Source organism: Gracilinanus agilis, chromosome 1 (genome assembly GCF_016433145.1).
Source record: "Gracilinanus agilis isolate LMUSP501 chromosome 1, AgileGrace, whole genome shotgun sequence".
NCBI classification, from domain to species: Eukaryota; Metazoa; Chordata; class Mammalia; order Didelphimorphia; family Didelphidae; genus Gracilinanus; species Gracilinanus agilis.
Genome location: NC_058130.1, coordinates 500,528,060 through 500,550,585, shown reverse-complemented (window position 1 = coordinate 500,550,585; position 22,526 = coordinate 500,528,060). Strand labels below are relative to the sequence as shown.

At 34.6% G+C, this 22,526-nt stretch overlaps 1 protein-coding gene across 1 annotated transcript in view; it reads right to left on the bottom strand.

Annotated features, from left to right (window-relative positions):
* CPA6 (carboxypeptidase A6) overlaps positions 1-22,526 on the bottom strand; it is a 355,331-nt gene that overhangs the window by 175,408 nt on the left and 157,397 nt on the right. The window contains exon 2 of the mRNA XM_044657976.1: positions 20,507-20,582. Within this exon, the coding sequence (XP_044513911.1) occupies positions 20,507-20,582 (76 nt within the window). The remainder of the gene's footprint in view (positions 1-20,506; positions 20,583-22,526) is intronic.

The window sequence follows — 22,526 nt, the reverse complement described above, 5'->3', positions numbered from 1 at the left end:
CGGCTGCCAGATAGCCTATTCTCCCTAGAGCTTCCTTTGGACTTGTTATCTGTCAGCTTTCTGTCCTAACTTAAATCTAAGTCTACCCTATAATTTACCTATAACAGCCACCATGATGGTGCTGTAGCTTCTGCTCTCCATGCTCCAGCCAGGAGACCCTAAAGACCTCCTGGTCTCCACTTATAAGCTCTTTTCCCACTAGCTCTCATATGTTGCATCTCAGGAACCAACCATAATTTCTTAATTTGTCTGGGCTGCCCAGAGGGGCAGTGCCTGTGAAATAAATTTCCTGTCTCATTGGTTCCTTGGTTCTTTAACTTCCTTTCTCTGAGGGCTTATTTATACCTGAATTTACTCAATGGTCTTTGACCTCCAGGTCACTGAGAGACGACATTAAAAAAGGCGACAAAATGGAGAGAGAAATTTGCTTCCGACATTGCTCTCCACTTCTCATCTTTGACTATGGCCTTGGTGTTTCCTAACCTCCAATTCAACTCTGCTTCTAGTTCTGAGGACTGGTTTTCTCTCAAATCTGAAGAGTGAGATTCATCTCATCCTGTCCCTTTCATGCTCTGATGCCAATGCTCTTTAGCTTTTAACCATAAAATTGTTGGATGGTTCCCATTGACTGAGTAAAAGGAAGGGAAGCCTATCTTATTTTGAAAATGATCAGAACAGACTTTTTACTCTCCCAAACTAGAAAATCTTGCAAAAAGAAAGGAAATGCCATCAGAACTTTAAGTACTATGGTGCTACCTCCCCAGTGAGAACAATAATCAAGGATTGCTGAGATGCATTTCATTATTATAATTAATACCTTACTTTGTTTTTTGCATCATATTTATCAATGTGCCTCCACAATTGATTTCTGTTTTTCCTGAGTGTGCTATTTCTTCCACTGTTTTCTAGCTTATTTATTTTATTCACAACCAATCACAAATACTCATGCAGAGAGAGAAAAGTGCATTTCATACTTGAAAACTAGGTTCTTGAGATTTAGTCCACAGTTGCATTTGGAAAAATGCCTACATTGCAAGAATACACTTCCTTTAAGGATGGAAAGGTGAATAAAATGGTTTTCTTATTCAAGATTATTCCTTTAGAAAACCTCCCAGAAATGTAATAATCCAAGAATTTTAGTCAACATTCTGACACATTGGAAAAGTGGCAGCAATGCATTCTCTTTCCCATTTCTATTTCTAGTGCCAATGTTTCTTACTTGGCACCCTATTAGGAATTCCACCTACCTGGGAGAGTGACTGGGGAGGATTAACAAGTGCTTTTTTATTGTCCCAATCATTTAGCATAGGAATAAGCTAGAGAGGCTCCTCAGCCACTCCCACCACCCCTCCCAAAAGGGTTGTTCTATTTCCAACAGATTTTCATAGTGCAACCATGAAAATCCCCAAAATATTACACAGCATATTTAAATATCTAAACTTGTACAACCCCAGGATCCTAGTGATTATCCTGAATATACTATAGTTCAGAGATTCTTTATCTTTTTGGGAGGGTCGTGGATTCCTTTGGCAGTCTGGTAAAGCCTGTGGTTCCCATTTCAGAATAATATTTTCCATGTATCAAATAAAATGCATGGGGATTACAAAGGAAACAAATTATGTTGAAGTAGAGTTTAAAAAAGTTTATTAAGAATCTCTAATTATAGCTGGGGGCTTGTGAGTTTATTGTTCAATTTTCAGGGTGGGCACTTACACTTCAGAAAGAAATACTACAAAATTAGTGTTTGATTCAAAGTTCTGTTAATTGTTGAGACTTAAGAAAGTGATGGAGAAAGTATTAAAAATGTAGAGTGTACTAAAAATGTGTACTGCTTACATTATTCCTATCCCCAAATGATTGTTAAACATTCTCCAGCAGGCTCATGGCCATAGGTAAAAAGCTGTATGATATGAGTGGGTAGAAGAGAGCTTGACAAATTTGCTTGGATGCAGGAGATGGCTTCCAAATTTAGGAGCCAGATGAATTTATTCAATAAGTTATGCTAAAAAAAAAAGAAACAAGATCAACCAGCTTTCAAATGGTCAGAGGTATTTTGAGCTACATTTTTGTATGCATATGTAAGGGGAATCATTGAGATTTGTCCTCTTTGGAATACTGCACAAAAGACAGGGATTTTGTTGCTGGACAATGTACATAATAAAAGTAGGAATGTAGTAATGTCCTTGAAAGTCTCCTTTAGCCCTTTTGTTCTCAGCGCTTGGGTTTATTGGCATGCCAGTCAAGGAATAGTAATTATGGAAGCTGAGAGGAAATTTGTTGTTCCAGACTCTACATAGCTCCTATAGTATTTATGGAGAGAGGATCTGTGAAATACATTTTGGGAGACAGATTTAAAAAATCGCTATTTAATAGGACTTAAAAAAGGAATTTCCTAAGTCATGTGAGACGATCGACTTAGGAATCTTTAGTCTTTGGCAGGGAAAAAAAAGTGTTTTATACAAAACAACTAGTCAACCATATCTTGGGATAGTCTGCTTTGACTTTGTTGGCCACCTGTACATGTAAGATGAAAAGAACTCTAGCCTTCCCTTATTAGAAAGAAAGTCACTTAACCCTGTTTGTTTCAGTTTCCTCATCTTTAAAATTAGATGGAGAAGGAAATAGCAAATCTCTGCAGTATTTTTGTAAAAAAGTTCCAAATGGCGTCATGAAGAATTGGACATGACTGAAAAAAGGCTGAATAACTGAACTCAAGAGGGATGACGTGATGTTCAGAGAACAAAGATGTAATGCCCAGTGCAATCTCTAGTACAGAGAGCAGAGAACAGTGGAGGACAGTGTGATGACATTATAAGAAAATGTCAATGAACATATGTGTGTCCATATAAGCTTATAAACATAGATTTAGAACTAGAAGGGATTGTCCAATTTACAAGATTAAGAAACCGACACCTAGAGAATGGAGATGACTTGTTTAAAGTCATATAGGACAGAATCTGGATTTGAACTCATGCCTCAGACCCCAAATGCAGTGCTCCTTTCATTGTACCTCACAGCCTCCTGCCCATTCATATGCTCTTCACATATGTTCCCTGGTTATATGTGTTCTCTGCATGTGGTCCCTTTATTAATGGTATAATAATTTGTGGCAGAGAATGTCCACTGTATACATAAGATAATATTTCTCTTGTCAATTAATTTGCTTTGTTTAAATATCTTTTGTTTTAAACTTTTCAATCTTTATCAATGGGAAAAAATCTTGATGAGATGACTGATATATTGGATCACATTACTGACACATTGGTATTGCAGCCCACTAAAGCTTCCAGATATTTTTCAGATAAACGGTTGTTGAAAGATGCTTCTTTCTCAATCTTGTACTTGTCAAGTCAATTTAAAAAACTCAAATAAGTGTTTTTTACATTTATTTTGATTAAAACCTGTATTATTAGTTTCTACCCAATGTTTTTGATTGTCAAGAATTGTTTGGATCCTGGCAGTCAGTTATCCAAAGTGTTACCTATGTTCTTCTAAGCTTTATTTCATCTTGGAATTTGATAAATATGACATTTCTGTTTTTAGTTATCAGTTATCAAAATTTTAAATATCACATAGCCAAGTGCAGTTTTTTAAATTAAAGAGGCCTTCTTCCAAGTTGTTTTTGAATCATTACTCTTTTAAAAGTTCTAAATACATGTAACCATACTGCATTCTCCCTATATTTATCCATCTTGTTCACAAAAATTACATGAGACATTGTCCTTTTATTCTTCCCTAATTAATTCCTTATCTCACTCATTATAGAAGCTATTCCAAATGTACTTTTCTCTTCTTAAACCTTCCATATCTCCACATCCATATCATGTCTCTTAGTTGTGAGTATCCTGGGTCTTTTTCTCTTCTTTCCCTACACACAGTTTCTTGGGGACTTCATCAATAAGTTTCCGTGTTTTTTTTAAAAAAAGTATGTTCTCTATGACAGATAAATTTCATCCTTATATATCCAGCTCTAGTCTCTTTCCTGACCGTCAGCATTAAGTGTTGGAAGCCATTGAGAAAAACAGGGTCTCTAATAGATATTTTTATCTGGACCCATCAAAAGATCGATGCAGCCAGGCAAGGCCGTGCATTTTGATCTTTCTGTCCTGCAAGTCAGGGCACAGACAGGATGTTTTTATCTAAGATAAAAATCTGGACTCCTCTCTGTTATTCCTTGTATGATTCACACCTTTTCTTATTGGAAATCATTATAATCTAATTTTCTAGGATAGCTTAAGTTTTTAAGTACTGTATAACCAGCAGTTAAGGAATTAACAATTTCCCCCTAAGATGAAAAGAGTAGAAATTAGCAAAAAGCTGACTTAGCCCTGTATCTATTCTCAGACAGCCCAAGGTCAAAAGCAGGCAGTTAGACACTCTTCACATTCAGCCAGGTGCTTTCCACTCCATAATGTTAAAGACTCATTCATTAAAGATATCTTTTGAAGTATGGAAGCTTTTCCCTGAAATACCTTTTAGATAATAATGAGGTTCATTTCTAACCTTGGACCTTGTCTCCTCCAGGAATAATCTTCATGGGAGAAAATTTTGTAAGTCATATGTCAGTCATGATGTAACTCTGTAACCTTGAGTGTCTGTACAGCTATAACTCTATTGTGCTTTGTGTGAAATAGATTTTGAATTCTGTATATAATAAACCTGAAGCTCCACGTCAGATTGGAGCAGCCATGAGCTAACTAACAGTCTCTGGCTTCTGCCTCATTCATTCTCACCTTAACCGTGCACCTCCCAGACCCCTGGAACTGTTGGATATCTTCTGACAATTAAGTAACTATGTATTGGGCATTTCAAACTTGATATCTCAGAGACATTTCAAACTTAACATTTCCCAAATAGAATTCACTATCTTTCTCCTTAGATCCATCTCCTTTTAAAACTTCCTTAGTTCTGTTTCTTATTTCTTTCCATCTCCCAGTTCTGTAACCTCAGGATTTACTGTTGACTTTTCATTTTCCTTCACATCATACATCCGGTTGCCAAATCTTCCATATTTTATCTACAACATCTTTTTGTAGCCAACTTGCTCTCTTTACTCAAACAGCCATAGCCTTAGTTCAGGCCTTATCAGCACTTGACTAATTTCAGTGACCTTTCTGCCTCAAGTTTTTCCCTACTCAAATCTATCTTCCCATACTACTGTCAGAATGATTTTTTTAAAGTACAAATTCACCATTCCTCTATGGAATAAATTTTGTTGATTTTCATTGCCTCTAGGATAAAATTCTTGGCTTTTAAACACCTTTACAACTTAGCTCCAACCTCTCTCTCCAGCCTCATCATTGTTGTACTTCAGTCATTTCAGTTGTGCCCAGCTCTTTGTGATCCCCTTGGGATTTTCTTGTCAAAGAGACTAGAGTAGTTTGCCATGTCATACTCCAGCTCACTTTATAGATGAGGAAACTAAGGCAAACAGGGTTTAGTGACTTGCCTAGGATAACAAAGCAAGTAAGTGTCTGAATCCAGGTCTGAACTCAGGAAGATGAGTCTTCCTAACTCCAGGTACTGGGCTCTATCCACTGCACCACTTAACTATCCATCATATAATCATTATTCACCCTTCTACATGCTATGTTTCAACTAAAATGGTCTTCTCTATATCCATCATACATGTACTTTATCTCCTGTTTTCCATACTTTTCCACTGGTCATCCTCTATGACTAGAATGTCTTTCTTCTTTTCTGTCTCACTGAATCTCTCTCCTCCAAGGCACAGAGCCTTTTCTGATCTTTTCAACTGCTTGTTTCTTCCCTCCCTAATTAATTTATATATAACTAACTTGTATTTATTTCTATCTATTCTCTTTATATTTATTCTCCATACATTTATGTGTGCACTTGTTATCACTTTAAATGGAATATAAGCTCCTGGATAATAGAAATTACTTCATTCTTTAATTGTATCCCTAGGGTCTTGCATTGAGCCTAGTACAGGGTAGACACTTAATAAATGCTTATTGCTGGATTGAGGCAGCCAGATGGCATTGTGAATAGAGTTCTGGACCTGGAGTCAGGAAGAATTGAGACCAAAACTGGGCTCAGATACTTACTAGCTGTATGACCGTGGGCAAGTCATATAACCCTATTTGTCTCACTTTCCTGCAAAATGATCTGGAGAAGGAAATGGCAATCCTCTCCAGTATCTTTGGCAAGAAAACCTCTAAATGGGGTAACTGAATTGGATATGACTAAAACCACTAAGCAACAACAAGAAGATGATACTAATTATTGTCCAAACAAGTGCCATGTTGGATTTCTAGATGCCATGGCAACTTGGTAGCTGGGATCTGTCTAGCTCTGTTGTAGAAAGCAAGATTTGGAGCAAGTCAAATGGAGCTGAAAATTAGGAAGGTATACTTAGTAATCTGGTAAATAAATTGATATTTGGATAAAAGTAGTCTGGTTTTGAAAAATGACAAACTTTTTGGCACAATTCAGGTGTTTGCTTAAAGTGCTGGGCAGAAAGGTAGCAGGAATGGAAACATTCCTATTGTCCCTTTTGATAGCAGTTATTAAATTCCTAAAATGAATCATCGGGGTGATCTTCTGTAATGCACCTAATCCCTTAGAATACCAACAAAGAATCTGTGAAAGAAGGAGGGTAGACAGGCAGATTGTGGGGTCTTGATTCTGCTAGTCCTTATCTGCAAATTATCTCTTTTCCTTACTGTTTAATTAAATCATGGTAACCCTTCTGGTTTTAATTGACTGGCTCTCTTTATCCAGTTTTTGGTTTCCTAAATACTGAATTTAACTTTCTGTTTTTAGATCCTGGACACAGGCATAACAATGATTTTCAAAGTAACCAACTGCAGAGCACCATTTCTAAAGCTAATTATCTATTCTCCAAATGTATTAGTCAGAGATTCCACTCAATGCTGAATGCTCATTTTTCTTTCTTATGCTTCTATTTTGGACTTGGAAGGTGAAAACTTATAATTCAGACTAGACTTTAAAACTAATAGCAGTAATAATATTAAGATTAGCAACCAATCAATCAATAAACATTTATTAAGTGCCTGATTATAGCATCAACAACCACCAGTACAATCAACAACCACTGTCATTGAGCTTTTATCTTATTCGATCATCCAAGAAAGCTATTGTGGACATAGATATTATTATTCACTTTTAGACTTTTTTTAGAGAAACTGAGGCCCAGTGAAGATAAAGTGACTGCCTTGATTTCCAACTTTAGCAATGTCTTCTAAGAACCTCAATTCTCACACCTAATGCCAGTTACATTTCTCCATCACATTTCTCATGCCTGTCCCTTTCTTACTCTTCCCACTGCCACCACCACTCCTTATCATCCTGTCTGGTGTGCAATAACTCTCTTGCGTGCTGTCCTGCTTAAAAACAACATTTAAAAATTATAAAAACTAACATTTACATAGCACTGTAAGGGTTGCGATTCATGTTTCTGGCTCTGATTCTCTCCCTAACACTGCTTCCAGAGCACTCCTTCTTAAACATAAATCATATTATGAAATTAGTTCACTCAAAAACCTTCACTGAGTTCCTATTGTCTACAGAGTAAACTTCAAATTCCTTTTCCTGGCATTCAAGACCCTTTGTAATCTGATTCCATCTTATACTGTCTATGCACTTTACCCCAAGCATGCTGGACTATCCTCTCTTCCTTGAAACTGGCTGGTATCTTTTTTTGTCCCAGTTCCTTTGTTTGTGCTATTTTCTACACCTTAAATATCTATTATCCTTTTCAGTTAGTCAATACACATTTATTCAATGCCTGTGTTATGCCAGGCACTGTGCTAAGTGCTAGGGACCAAAAAAATAAATAAATAGGTGAAAGATAGTCCCTGCCTTAAAGAAATTTATAACCTAATCAGTTGTAGCTTTTCACAGATGAATTCCTATCCTACACTTTAAAGTCTGACTCATGTACCACCTTTTCCACAAAATCTCCTCTTTCCTTAGGTTTCCCTGTGCTCTATCATCCAATTTGATAACATTTTTTTTCCCTTGGAACTCAATTAGCAATTTCTGTTTACTGCCCTAATGCACAAAAATAATATATTTTTGTGAGCTGTAATTATCTATGATGATGCTATTCCTTTGCTAAGTCACTTAATGCTGTTTGCCTCAGTTTCTTCATCTGTAAAATGAGATGGAGAAGGAAATGGCAAACCACTCCAGTATCTTTGACAAGAAAACCCCAAATGGGGTCATGAAAAGCCAGACAGGACTGAAAAGGATTCAACAACCACCACCATAAATTACATGTTATCTCATTTAATCCCTATAACAACCTTGGGAGGTAAAGACTTTTATAATTCCCATTTTACAACCAGAGAACTGAGGCTGAGAAGTTAGACTTGCTCATGGTCATACAGCTAATATGTGTCTGAGATGGGATTTGAACTCTGTTCTTGACTCCTTCTTGACTAGCATTCTTATGCATTTCATCACCTATGGCTCTGGATGGTACAATTTATTCAAATATAAAAGGAAGGCGGGAAAGGTGATTGATAGGGGTATATATGGGCAGTGGTAAAGTAGCAATGTGCATTAAGAAGCTATACTCATGAAGAAATCTGGGTACCAGATTAGGGAGACACAGTGAAAATCATCTGGTTGGCAGAAACTGAGGCAGAAACAAAAGGAAGACTGTGATTAGAATATCTTACAGGTCAACTGGACAGAAAGTGGGAAGAAAGAAGAGTTGGGGAAACAGAACCAATCTTTAATAGAAATGTGATAAAAGAATGATGGAGACTTTAATGATTTGGCTATCTGACAAGATTATCTCAATTGCCTAATCTAATAATCTTTTCCCACTTCTCTCTTTTATCTGAATTTCTGGGATGTTCCTTCTTCCTTTTCTCTTCTCCTCTTTTCTGGTTGCTTTATCCAGCTTGATTCTACTGCCATGGTATCTCGTCCCTCTGAGTCCTTTTCTCCGTTCATAATGCTATCACTCCTAACCTTGCCTGCGGTCTCTCCAAAGACTTTAATTTAAAGATATCTTTTTTAAATGTTAAGACTAAAATCTCAACATTATATGTTCCCTGACTCCCAGTAACTATTGCCTCATTCCTTAGCAATAATCCCAAATAATTACTTTGCCTTGCATTTAACAGATGCTACTTTCTTGTAGATTGATTAGTCTAATAATATTTTTAAAATGCTATTGCAATTTGGCTTGCTTCATTTATTAAGTTCATGAACTAAATATGAGTCTCATTGAATATATAATACTTTAAAAGTAACCAATAAGTTTAGGAGATAATAAGAGCAACAATTCTTTAATATAGGATAAAATTGGCAGTAGCTGGGGCTTAGGCATTTAATAATGACAATAATAATGATCATGATAATAATAATAAGAGTAGGCAGTTGGTACAGTGGATAGATGCTGGGCTTAGAATCAGGAAGACTCATCTTCAGGAATTCAAATCCAGGCTTAGATACCTTCTAGCTATGTGAAATTGGGCAAGTCACTTAACTCCGCCTCAATTTCCTCATCTATAAAATGATCTGGAGAAGGAAATGGCAAATCAATTCAGCGTATTTACCAAGAAAATCCCAAATTAAGAGTTGGACATGACTGAAATAACTGAACACCAAAACAACAATAATAGCATTTATATTGTACTTTAAGGTTTATAAAGAATTTTGTAAGTATCACGTTTGATCCTTAAAACAAACCTGGGAGAGGAGGTGTTATGATAATCCACATTTTTACAGATGAGGGAATGGTGAAAGATAGAAGTTAAGTGATTTGCCTAGAATCATAGACCTAATAAATGTTTGAGGCTAGATTTGAACTCAAATTTTCCTGACTTCATGTTTGGAACTCTAAGCACTGCACTACCTACCTGCTTCTTTATAATTAGAAAGAGATGTATTATAATAATGTAATAATAACTGACATTTATATAGTGCTTTAAAATTTGCAAGGTGCTTGCAAAGAATCTCAGTCAGTTCTCATGGAAACATTATAAGGTAGGTATTATTATTATTATCCTCATTTTAAAGTTAAAAGAAGACAGTATCACATAGCATTTTAGTATCTGTGGCAGGATTTGAACTCAGATCTTACTTATTCCAACTTCAGCATTCCATCTACTGTGCCATCTTTAAATCATGGGCTCATAATTTGGGGAATTTAAATATTCTGGCATCTATATTTATATTGGTTTCTTTTGTACATATGTATTTTATCTTATACACTTAAAAACATTTGACAAAGGGTCCATGTGCTTCATCATATCCACAGTGGGGTTCATGACAAAAAAGATGAAGAACCCCTGCTTGGTGCTGGTAAGCTAAATTAAGTAGTATAAGTAGAATTATCTATATTAAGTAGATGAATAAGCTAAAATTACTTGCCCAAAGATGGAGTAAATAATTGCTGGAGTTGGGATTTGAACCCAGATTTTCTCTCTCATTCAACCCTTCTTTTACTATGCTATTCTATGATGAGATATGTTTATTTCTACAATACAATTATGCAGGATGAACTAAAAGAGAAGAGAGACTATATTGTAATTTTAAAATTAAATCAGTGTTGAAAGAAAAATGCCAAATTAAAAATTATATTTAAAAACTCTCCAAAGAAAGATAAATAACAAATATCTTAAAATTTGACTTATGCCCATATCTTAAGATGAAATGCACTTAAACAAACTGTTGCAAATAATTTTCTATTTCAGTTCAGAGGACTCAATGTTAGAGCACTATGGTTTTTTCTGATATTGTCTTTCAGCTATTCTCTAAAATTACCTTAATTTTTTTTTTCTAGATTTAAAAAAACTCACTTATATTTTCCTGAGACATAAAGGATATATTATCACCATCTTATCTATGATAACTCCACCTCAGGCATGTGTAGACAGTTTATATGATCAATCATTAACCAATCAATAAGCATATATAGGTACTCTGTTAGTGGCCGTTGATACAAATACAAAGAAAGGAGTAATCTCTCTGTCCAAGGAACTTATGTTTTAGTGGGGCATGGAGAAAAAAGAATATATAAAAATATATAATGTCTAAATATAAAGTGATTTAATACATATGTGTACATACACACATTTAATAGTTCAAGTACAAGTTTTTGGGAAGGAAGACACTAGCATTTGTGGAGAGATCAGGAACATGAAGAATATGGTACTTGTGTTGTCTCTTAAAAGGCAAAAGGGACTCTATCAGATAGGAGAAAGGAGTGAGTGCATTCCAGACTTGAAGGATAGATAATACAAAGACAGGGAGATGAGATGCAGCATATGAAGAATGGAGAAAAGGCCATATTGTCTGGATCTAAGCGTATGGTGGAGAAAGTATTATCTAACAATGATGAAAAAGTGGAGCATTCAGTCAGTAACCAAATAGTTATTAAGTTTTAACTATGGAGAAGATCAGGAAAGTTTCACAAGGAATGTAGAATTTAGGCTGAACCTTGAAGGAAGCCAAGAGGCTTGGTGAGGAAGGAACCAAGTTGTGAAGAGTTTTATTTTTTAAATAGAATTTTATTAATATCTTTTGTTTTTATACCATCTGTTTATATCATTTTAAAGATGGAATTTAATTGATATTTTTGTTTTTACACCCCCTGTATCTTTCACCTTCCTTCTGAGTCATGTTGTTCAAAATATATCAAAATGGGAAGGGGAGCCAGTACCAAGATGGTGCCTTAGTAGCAGCAAAAGATGAAACTTCTCTAAGAATCCTTCCAAATCAAACTTTAAAAAACACCTCAAAATGACAGGAGTCAAAAAACAACAGTAAAATGGAGTGAGGGAGCTCTCCTTCTGAACACTTGAAAGATAGGTAGAGTTGATTTTTATAGGATAAGGGAAACTGGAAGCAAAACCACACAGAGAGGAGTCCTGGCCAACCACTCCACAGCCTATAGTGCCAGGTACTGAGCCTGGGCATAGGACAACTTCAGGATTCCAGGAATCTGCCTACTGTTATGATTGTTGAGGAACTCAGTAGAAATGATGTATTTGCTCACAGAAGTAAAGGAAAAAGCCCATATGATAACAGAGTGTTAGGCCTCTCTTTTGTATCAACAGGAAGTCAGTTGATATAACTACATTTCCTTTATAATCCCCTCAACCAATCTCAGTATGTTCCTCAGGAAGACTGGTTTCCTGGTATCAATCAATGATCAACTGATGATAAGTGTGTATCAGTGTTATTAAAATATTAATGATGGTCAATAATGCATCTGACTGCTAAAATTAAGTTTGGAAATTAAATACAGCTTCAGAAGCTGAAGCTAGACACCTCTCTGTCCCTTCAAGTTCCCCTAGAACTTCTTTGATGCTGCCTTGTTGTTAGGCCAACCAACAAAAGGTTAGTAGCTGGGTTGAGTTTTATGATAAGGATTTTACTTGAAGTATTCAAATAACAAGGGAAGCTGAGGGAAGGGAAGAGGGTTTTAGGAATCCCTAAATGAAATCTATTCCTAGCTCAAAGTATATAATCCAACAGTTTCAGAATGTTGAAGGTTGGGCTGAGCCAGGTCTACTGCCCTATTTTAGTGAATACTGCCTGCCTATAGATGGATTAGATTTCAGATTGATTGAAGAAAATAGATGGATAAATCTTCTGTAGTAATTTGTTGAATGATGTTAATAGACCCAAAAGCTCAGTAGTAAATCCTGTAACTTTAAGGTAAGTTGGTTGATTCTTGACCAATAAATTGAGGAGAGAAAGGTTTGTCCCCACCAGTTGGATCCCTGGCTCAAGATTGAGACCCTGGGTTGAGTTTCTCTCTCCCTTATATAGGGTACAGCCCAACTGATGATTGGTTTCATGCCCTGGCATGGCATCAGGAATCTCCCAAGATACAAAGTTTCCAACTGGCAGCCCTGCCCACAGACATGGCTTCTTGCAAATCCTGAAAAACTTAATTTACACTACACAAACAACAGAGCATCCCATTGCCATCCCTTGAAGTCCCAGGCCCTGGCATCAACCCACAGTGAGATCTGGAAGTCCTTAGCACTTGTCCCTTTTAAGCCTGTGCTATCATGAAGCCCTTAGCCCCAGGATAAAAATAGCTTAGAGTACTGAATCCTGTAAGCCATCATCAGAGGAGACAGAGTCAACAGCTTTCAGAACTCCTAGTTCACAGGCAAAAAAGGCTGGGAAAATGAGTAAACAGCAAAAGAAACACCTACATAGAAAATTTCTATGGAGACAAAGAGCAAGGATCAGATTCAATAGGGGATGATGAATCCAGGCAAACATATGCAAGACTTCAAAGAAAAGTGGAAATTGGTCTCAGGTATTGGAAGAACTCAACAAGGAATTCCAAAATCAAATAAGCCAGGTCAAAGAAAAATGGGAAAAAGAAGTGAAAGTGATGCAAAAAGAAAATAGCTTAAAAAGAAAAAGTGGACAACTGGAAAAAGAGGCACAAAAGTCCAATGAAGAAAAGAGTTGAATGAAAAATAGAATGAACTGAAAGAAAAATGAGGATCAAAAGGTCATGGAAGAAATTCATTTTTTAAAAGTTAGAATTGGGCAAATAGAAGCTAATGACTTCATAAGACATCAAAAAACAATAAAACAGAATCAAAAGAATGAAAAAAATAGTAGAAAATAGGAAATATCTCATTGAAAAAATGACTAACCTGGAAAACAGATCTAGGAGAGACAATTTAAGAATTATTGGACTACCCAAAAGTCATGACAAAAAAAAAAGCCTAGACATCATACTACAGGAAATTATCCAAGAAAACTGCCCTGATATTCTTGAACAACAGGGTAAAATAGAGATTGAAAGAGTCCATGAATCACCTCCTGCATTAAATTCCCAAATGACAACTCCCAGGAATGTTATAGCCAAGTTCAAGAGCTCACAGGATAAGGAGAAATACTACAAACAACTAGAAAGAAATAATTCACATATTATGGAGCCACAATCAGGATTACATAGGATCTGGTAGCTTCCACATTAAAGGATCAGAATGCTTGGAAAATGATATTCTGGAAGGTAAAAGAACTGGGTTTACAAATAAAAATCACCTACCCTGAAAAACTGACTCGATTTAAAAAAACAACCATTACTTTTCATCTTAGAATAAATACTAAGTATTGTTTTCAAGACAGAAGAGTGGTTATGGGTAGGCAATGAGAGTTAAGTGACTTGTGCAGGGTCACACAGCTGGGAAATATCTGAGACAAGATTTGAACCTAAGATCTCCCATCTCTAGGCCTGGTTCTCAATCCACTGAGCCACCCAGCTGCTCCCAAAATTGATTCTATTCTTTCAGGGAAAAGTATGGTCATTTAATAAAAAAGAATATTTCCAAATATTACTGAAGAAAAAAACCAAAGAGAAAATCTGATGTCCAAGTACAAAATTCAAGAGAAGCATAAAATGATAAATAAGAAAGAGAAAAACGTAAGGAGTAAGGGCCACAATAAAGTCAAATTGTTTATATTCCTATATGTAAACATGATGTTCATAACACTTAAAATTTTTATCATTATCTTAATAGTTAAAAGTAAACATAGACAGAGAGTGTGATAGTAACATGTGTAGGATGATATGCAAAGAAAAAAATTTAGGAATGAAAAAGAGAAATGGGAAGAAAGAAATAAAATGAGGTAAATTATATCACATAAAGAGGCATGGTGGGGAGACTATTACAATGAAAGTGAGGATGAGGATGGTGATGGGTAATAATTAAACCTTACTTTCACTGGAGTGGTCTCAGGGAGGGAAGAACAGCCCAATTCATTGGGGTACAGAATCCTGTCTTAGCCTATAGAGAAGTAGAAGGGGAATTAGAAATAGGGTGATGAGGAGGGGAGTAATGTAATATTAAGAAGGGGAATGGAAGGAGTGATTAAAAGCAAAACACACTGGGATAGAGGGAAAGAGTAAAAAGAGAAAGGTCAAGATTAAAAGAGGAAAACAAGGCAAAGGGGAATATACAAATGAATGTAAGTGTGATGAACTCACCATAAAACAGAAGAGGATAGCCGAGTAGATTAAAAACCAGAATCCTACCATATGTTTACAGGAAATGCATTTGAAGCAGATAGATACATATATTATATAGTAAGGTAAGGGGCTGAGGTACAATCTACTGGGATTCAACTGAGATAAAAAACAGCAGGAACAGCAATCATCATCTCATGCAGAGCTAAAGCAAAAATAGATCTGATTACAAGAGATAAGGAAGGTAATTATATCTTCACAAAAAGAAGTATAGATAATGAAGTGATATCAGTACTTAACCTATATGTACCAAATAGTATAGTATCCAGATTTTTTTGGGGTTATACATGTATTATCAAGCAAAACACATTTCCATTTTACTTATTTTTTGTAGGTGAATAATCTTATAAAACCAAAATCCCAAAGTCACATAGTATCCAGATTTTTAAAGGAGAAACTAAAGGAGTTCAATGAGGAAATAGACAATAAAACTGTACTGGTGGGGGATCTCAACCTTCCCCTATCATAACTAGAAGAATCTAACCAAAAAATAAGAAAGAAGTAAAGGAAGCAAATGAAACTTTAGAAAAGTTATATTTAATATATATCTGGACAAAATTAAATAGGGATAATGAGGAATATATTTTCTTTTCAGCAGCACATGACTCATATACAGAAATTGACCAACTAGTAGGACATAACAACTTTACAACTAAATGCAGAAAAAGCAGAAATAATAAATGCAGCTTTTCTAGACAATCATGCAATAAAATTATTCCTAATGTAAAAATAGGATTCACCAATTTTTTACCCATAGCAATGTTTTGCCCATAGCAAGGCAAATTAAAAATTAATTAGAAGCTAAATAATTTAATTCTTCAAAATGGATGAGTCAAAGAACAAATCATAGAAACAATCACTGATTTCATGGAAGAGAATGGCAATGAGGAGACAACATATCAAAATTTATGGGATGCAACCAAAGCAGTACTGAAAGGAAAATTTATATCCCTGAGTACTTATATCAATAAAATAGAGAAAAAGCATATCAAAAATTGGGTTTAGAACTAAAAAACTAGAGAATGAACAAATTAAAAATCCCCAATTAAAGACTAAATTGGAAATCTAAAAGTCAAAGGAGAAATTAATAAAATTGGAAGTAAAAGAACTATTGAATTAATAAATAAGAGTAGGAGTTGTTTCAATGAAAAAAAAAACAAATAAAATAGATCATTACTTAATTTGATTAAAAAAGGAAAGAAGATAATCAAATTACCAGTATCAAAAATAAAAAGGGTGATTTTACCTCTAATGAAGAGGAAATAAAAACAATCATTAGAAACTATTTTGGTGGAACTTATGCCAGGAATACAAGTTTGGTTTAATATTAGGAAAATTATCAGCATAATTGACCATATCAATAATCAGACTAGCAGAAATCACATGATTATCTCAATAGATGCAGAAAAAGCTTTTGACAAAATACAATACCAATTCCTATTAAAAACATTAGGAAGCATGGTAATAAAAAGGCCTTTCCTCAAAATAATAAGTAGCATTTATTTAAAACCATTAGCCAGTATCATCTGCAATGGGGATATCAGATCAGGAGTGAAGCAAGGATGCCTATTATCACCACAATTATTTAATAATGTACTAGAAATGCTAGTTTTAGCAATTAGAAAAGAAAAGAAAATTGAAGTAATTAAAGTAGTCAATAAGGAAACTAAACTATCATTCTTTGCAGATGATATAACGATAAACTTAGAGAATCCTAGAAAATCATCTAAAAAGCTAGTTGAAATAATCAATAACTTTAGCAAATTTTCAGGATACAAAATAAATCCACAAAATAAAGTTATCAGCATTTCTATATATTTCCAAGGAAGTTCAGCAGTAAGAGTTAGAAAGAGAAACTCCATTTAAAAATCACTCTAGACAATATAAAATCTTGGGAATCTATTTTCCAAGACAAATGCCAGAATTATATGTACACAATTACAAATTCTTTTCTCACAAATAAAGTTAAATCTAAACAACTAGAAAAATATTAATTGCTAATGGATTAGGCTGAGCTAATATAGTAAAAATGACAATCCTATGTAAATTAATTTACTTATTCAGTGCCATACCAAACTACCAAAAAAAACTATTTTTTAGAATTAGAAAAAATGATAACAAAATTCACTTGGAAGAACAAATGGCCAAGAATATCAAGGGAACTAATGAAAAAAATGTGAAGGATGGTGAACTTTCAGTATGAAATGTTAAACTGTAAATAAAGCAGTAATCATCAAAATTATCTAGTACTGGCTAAGAAATAGAAGAGTGGATCAATGGAATACATTAGGAGTAAATGACCTCAGTAATCTAGTGTTTGATAATCCCAAAGACCCCAGCTTTTGGGATAAGAATTCACTATTTAAATAAACTGCTAGAATAATTGGAAAACAGTATGGCAAAAATTAGTTTTAGATCAACATCTCATACCCTAAACCAAGATAAGATCAAAATGGATATATGATTTAAACATAAAGTCTGATATTTTAAGTAAAAAGGGGAACATAGAATAGTTTACTTGTTATATCTATAGAGAAAGGAATATTTTATGACCATATAAGATAGAGAACATTACAAGATGTAAAATGAATAATTTTGATTACATTAAATTAAAAAGGTTTTGTACCAATAAAACCAATGCAAACAAGAATGGAAGAGAAATAACAAATTTCTTTGATAAAGGTCTTATTTCTAAAATATAACTAAGTCAAATCTATAAGAATCCAAGTCATTCCACAATTGATAAATGGTCAAGGGATATGAATAGGCAGTTCTCAGATGAAGAAATCAAAGCTATCAATAATCACATGAAAACATGTTCTAAATCCCTCTTGATTAGAGAAATGCCAATTAAAATTACTCTAAGGTAATACCTCACATGTATTAGATTGGCTAATATGACAGTAAATGAAAATGACAAATGTTGGAGGAAATGTGGCAAAATTGGGACATTAATATATTGCTAGTAGAATTGTGAACTGATCCAACCATTCTGGAAGGTAATTTGGAATTATGCCCAAAGGGCTATAAAAGAATGCATACTCTTTGATCTAGCAATCCCTCTATTAGGTCTTTAATCCAAAGAGATAAAAAATGGGAAAGGATCTGCTTGTACTAAAATATTTATAGCAGCTTTTTTTTTGTGGTGGCAAAGAATTGGAAACTAAAAGGATGCGCTTCAATAGGGCTGAAGAAATTGTGGTATATGATGGTTATGAAATATTATTGTGCTGTAAGGATTGATGAACAGGAAGATTTCAGAAAGAACTGGAAAGATCTACATGAACTGATACAGAGTAAAATAAGCAGAACCAGGAAAACATTATATACAGTAATAGCAATAATGTGGAATGATCAAATGTGATAGACTTTGCCACTAACAGCAATACAATGTTCAAGGACAATTCTGAGGGACTTACTAAAAAGAATGCTATCTACCTCCAGAGAAAGAATTGTTGGAGTAGGAATGCAGATGAAAACATTATTTATCACTTGTTTATTTGAGTATATGTTTTGGGATTTAGTTTTATAAGTTTATTCATTTGAAAAAATTAATAACATGGAAATATATTTTGCATGACAATACATGCATAACCCAGGCTGAATTGCTTGCCATCTCTGAGAGGGAGGGAGGGAAGAAGGGAGAGAAGCCATTTGGATCATATAACTTTGGAAAATTATGTGTAAATTTGTTAATAAAAAAACAAAATATATCAAAATATATTTAAAAATTCTTGATATTATATGTAGTGCTCTACACCTATGGATCCTGACCTTTGCAAAAGAAAAAGGATAGTATTTTCTCACATTTCTTTGGTGACATGTTTGTTGTTTTATCATTTCACAATATTCATTTTTAATTGTTTTGTGGTTGCTATTCTTCTCATTTACATTGTTATTATTATGTATAATGTTCTCCTCCCTCTGTCCATTGTTGTAAAGGGCTTTATGAACCAAACAGAGGAGTTTATATTTTATCTTAGAGGCAATATGGAGCCATTAGCATTGATTGAGTGAGAAAGTCTTATGGCTAGATCAAAGCTGAACAAAATCCTCTTGGTAATAGAATGTAGGATGAATTGTAGTGAGGAGAGATATGAGGTGAGGAGGCCACTTTGGAGATGCAGTAATCTAGGAAAGGGCTAAGTGTCTGGACTAAAGTGGTTTGTGTAAGTGGAAAGAAAAGGTTGGATTTGAGAGATGTGGAAGAAGAAAACTGAAATTCAAGAATATACTCAAAGCTGCTTTTTTGACAATACTTTCAACCCCCTTGAACAAGTGCCTTATTAGATCTACTAACAGATAATGAAAGGAAATGACTTGAATATTTATTATTTTCTTTATCTCAGTTCTTGTGAATGTTTTAATTAGGAAAGAAAGGGGTCAGAAGGAATTAATAATCACAACTGATGACAACCCCAACAATAATAGGCAATATGGTGTTGTGGATATTGAGCTGGTCTTCAAGCCAATAAGGATTCACACCTTGTCTTTGACACATATTGACTGTGTGATTCTGGGCAAGTCATGGCATTCAGTTTTCATGGCAATTCTTTTTATTTTTTTTAAACCCTTACTTTCTGTATTGGTTCTAAGACTGATGAGCACTAAGGAATAGGCAATGGGGGTTAAGGGACAGGGTGACAAAGCTAGGAAGTATTTGAGATCAGATTTGAACCCAGGTCCTCTTGATTTCAGACCTGACTATCATGATTTAGTGTTGGCCAAGTGCTTTAGTAACATTTGCATTCTGAGACAAGTTGTATAAGCATTATTATGCCCATCGTATAGCTCATAAAATCATAATAATATAATAGATTTGGAGCTGAAAGGGACCTTGGTGGACTTCTAGTACAACCCGTTCTGGGGAAGGTAATTTGACTCAGCTTATCATGAGTATCTGGATGGGAAACTAAGGCTCAGTGAGATAAAGTAATTTGCTTAGGGTAACTCAGTTAATCAATTCTGTAAGAGAGGCAGTATGATACTTGGAGTCAAGAAAGACCTGGGTTCAGATTTTACCTTAGATATTTATTGGCTTTGGGAACACTGCTAAGTCACTTAAACTCTGAACTTAAATTTCCTCATCATTAAAGTGGGGATATTCATACCTTTTGTATTTACTTTCATAGGATTGTTGTGAGGCTTAAATTCACAATATATAAAAATGCTTTGGAAATATGAAAGTAATATATAAGTGCTATATATAGTTAGTTATTATAATTAATAATGATCACATCAAGACAACTGGCCCCAAGTTCACTTCTCTTTTTCTTATACGAGGTTGAAGAAAAAGCAAAAGAATTGGATAATATATGTATTTTATTATCTGTTTCTGCCTAGTCCTATGTTAATTGGGCTTCAAAAATGCTTTTAATTTCATTTAGCCTTTCATTCTCTGGCTTGTTGATTCCAGTTCCTTAAGTAACTACATGACAAGAAGCCAGATAACTCCCAGTATTGAGTGCCTGCTTTGAAAATTGGAATCATCTGTCTTACCTTAAATCGATGGCATACATTCTTCAGTACATGCGCCTTCCCCTCTGTTTCTGGGACTAGCCGTATCACCTTATCTCTATAAAAAAAGAAAGAAAAAACCTACCATAAAACATTTTTCTTTCTAAAATGATTTTTGAAAGAATAATATTAACTCATTTCCTTTCTGGGTTTAACATAACAATAATAAAAGAATACAAATTCCAGCAAGTCATATCAAGCTGGAAGTATTTCAAGTACTGATTTGAAGACGGGTTTGCATGTTTTTTGTTTCAACACAGACCATGCTAAGTTCAAAGAGGATCACCTCCAAAATGTGTGGCTAACAAGTGATAAATCTGTATTGGAGATGAATACTTAAGATTGGCTAAATCTTTATATTTCCTAAAGTATTGTGATCTGCATAGAAAAACTGGTAGCCCATTCTGATGAAACCACATTCTTTGAAGCACTTTTATTTTTATAAAATAAAGTTTTTATTTGATAACTTTTATTTTTCCTATTGCTTTCCTCTCTAAATATATTTCTCTCCTTTCCCTTCTTCAGTGAGTCAGCCTTTATATGAAGAATAAAAAAGAAAAGAGAAAAAATCCAAGAAAACTCATTAAAATATTAAATAAATTTGATATTACATTCAGTGAAAAAAAGAGGAAAAGGGAGGTGCATTTTCTCTTCTCTTCTCTCAAGTCAAGCTTGGTTATTATAATTACATCACATTCAAAATTGTTTTTTATTTTTGTTGATGTTCTTTCTTTTTACATTGCTACAGTTACTATGTGTTTGTTTCCTAATTCTGTTTATTTTGCTCTATATTGGTTCATTGAATTCTTCACATTTGTCATTTCTTATGATGAAGGAATATTCTGTTAATTCATGGGGTTGGTTTAACCATTTTCTAATTGATGGACAGCTACTATAAGAAGTCATATATGTATATATAATCATATGTATAAGTACATATAATATTTATTAAAAAGTAATATGTAATGAGAAGAAAATAGAAATATTTAATGCATCGCCTGCCTCAATTAGGAGGACTTGGGTTCAAATCCTGTCTGTGCCCCAAAATGGCTGTATGGCCCTGGGCAAGTTACTTAGCCTCTCAGTGTCCCAGGGAATTCTTTAAGTTGTAAAGAAAGGGCTAATAATATATTTTGGTAGAGGACATTCCACATAAGAAAGACCTTACAGCAGTGTTTCCCAAACTTTTTTGGCCTACTGCCCCCTTTCCAGAAAAAATATTACTTAGCGCCCCCAGTCACATACTATCACTGCCCCCTTACAGTTATTCACTACCCCCAAATGCACCTGTGGCCATCACCGCTCCCCTGGATAGCTGCAGCACCCACTAGGGGGCGGTGGTGTCCACTTTGGGAATTACTGCCTTAGAGCGATGAAACCGCAAGTCTGATTTTCTCCAAAACCCAAATGTATATTTTACTGTATATGGGACATTTCTTTCTGCCTTTGACCTCCTTAGGATATAAGCCTTGCAGTGGGATTTGAATTAGAGCATGAACTTTTTGGTCACTTTTAAAAGCATAATTTCAAATTGCTTTCCAGTATTGTTGGAGCAGTTCACAGCTCTGCCTAATCTGTTATCAACATGCCTATCTTTCTATAATTTCTCCAACCTTGGTTATTCCCATCTTTTTTCATTTTTATTAATAAGACAAAACATTAGAGTTATTTTCATTCGTGTTTCTTTTGAGGAAAGACTCAAAACAATAATTAATTCTTGAAGTATTAAATTAGAAGGTGAAAAACTATTGTTCTCATCAACTATCTCATTGTTCTTGCTTCCTCTCTTTAATCTCATTTCTTCATTGGTCTTTTCCATCCCTTGTTAAAGCTACCAATTTGTCTTCAGGTGGTACCTGTAGACTCTAGGGCCTCTTATTTTAGAGATACAAGAATTAATCAATCATTGAGTTTGTTCTCCTGACTCAATTTTCTGCTACTTTTAAAAAAAATCCATATCTTCTGTTTTAGTATCAATTCTAAGACGAAGAGTAGCAAGGGC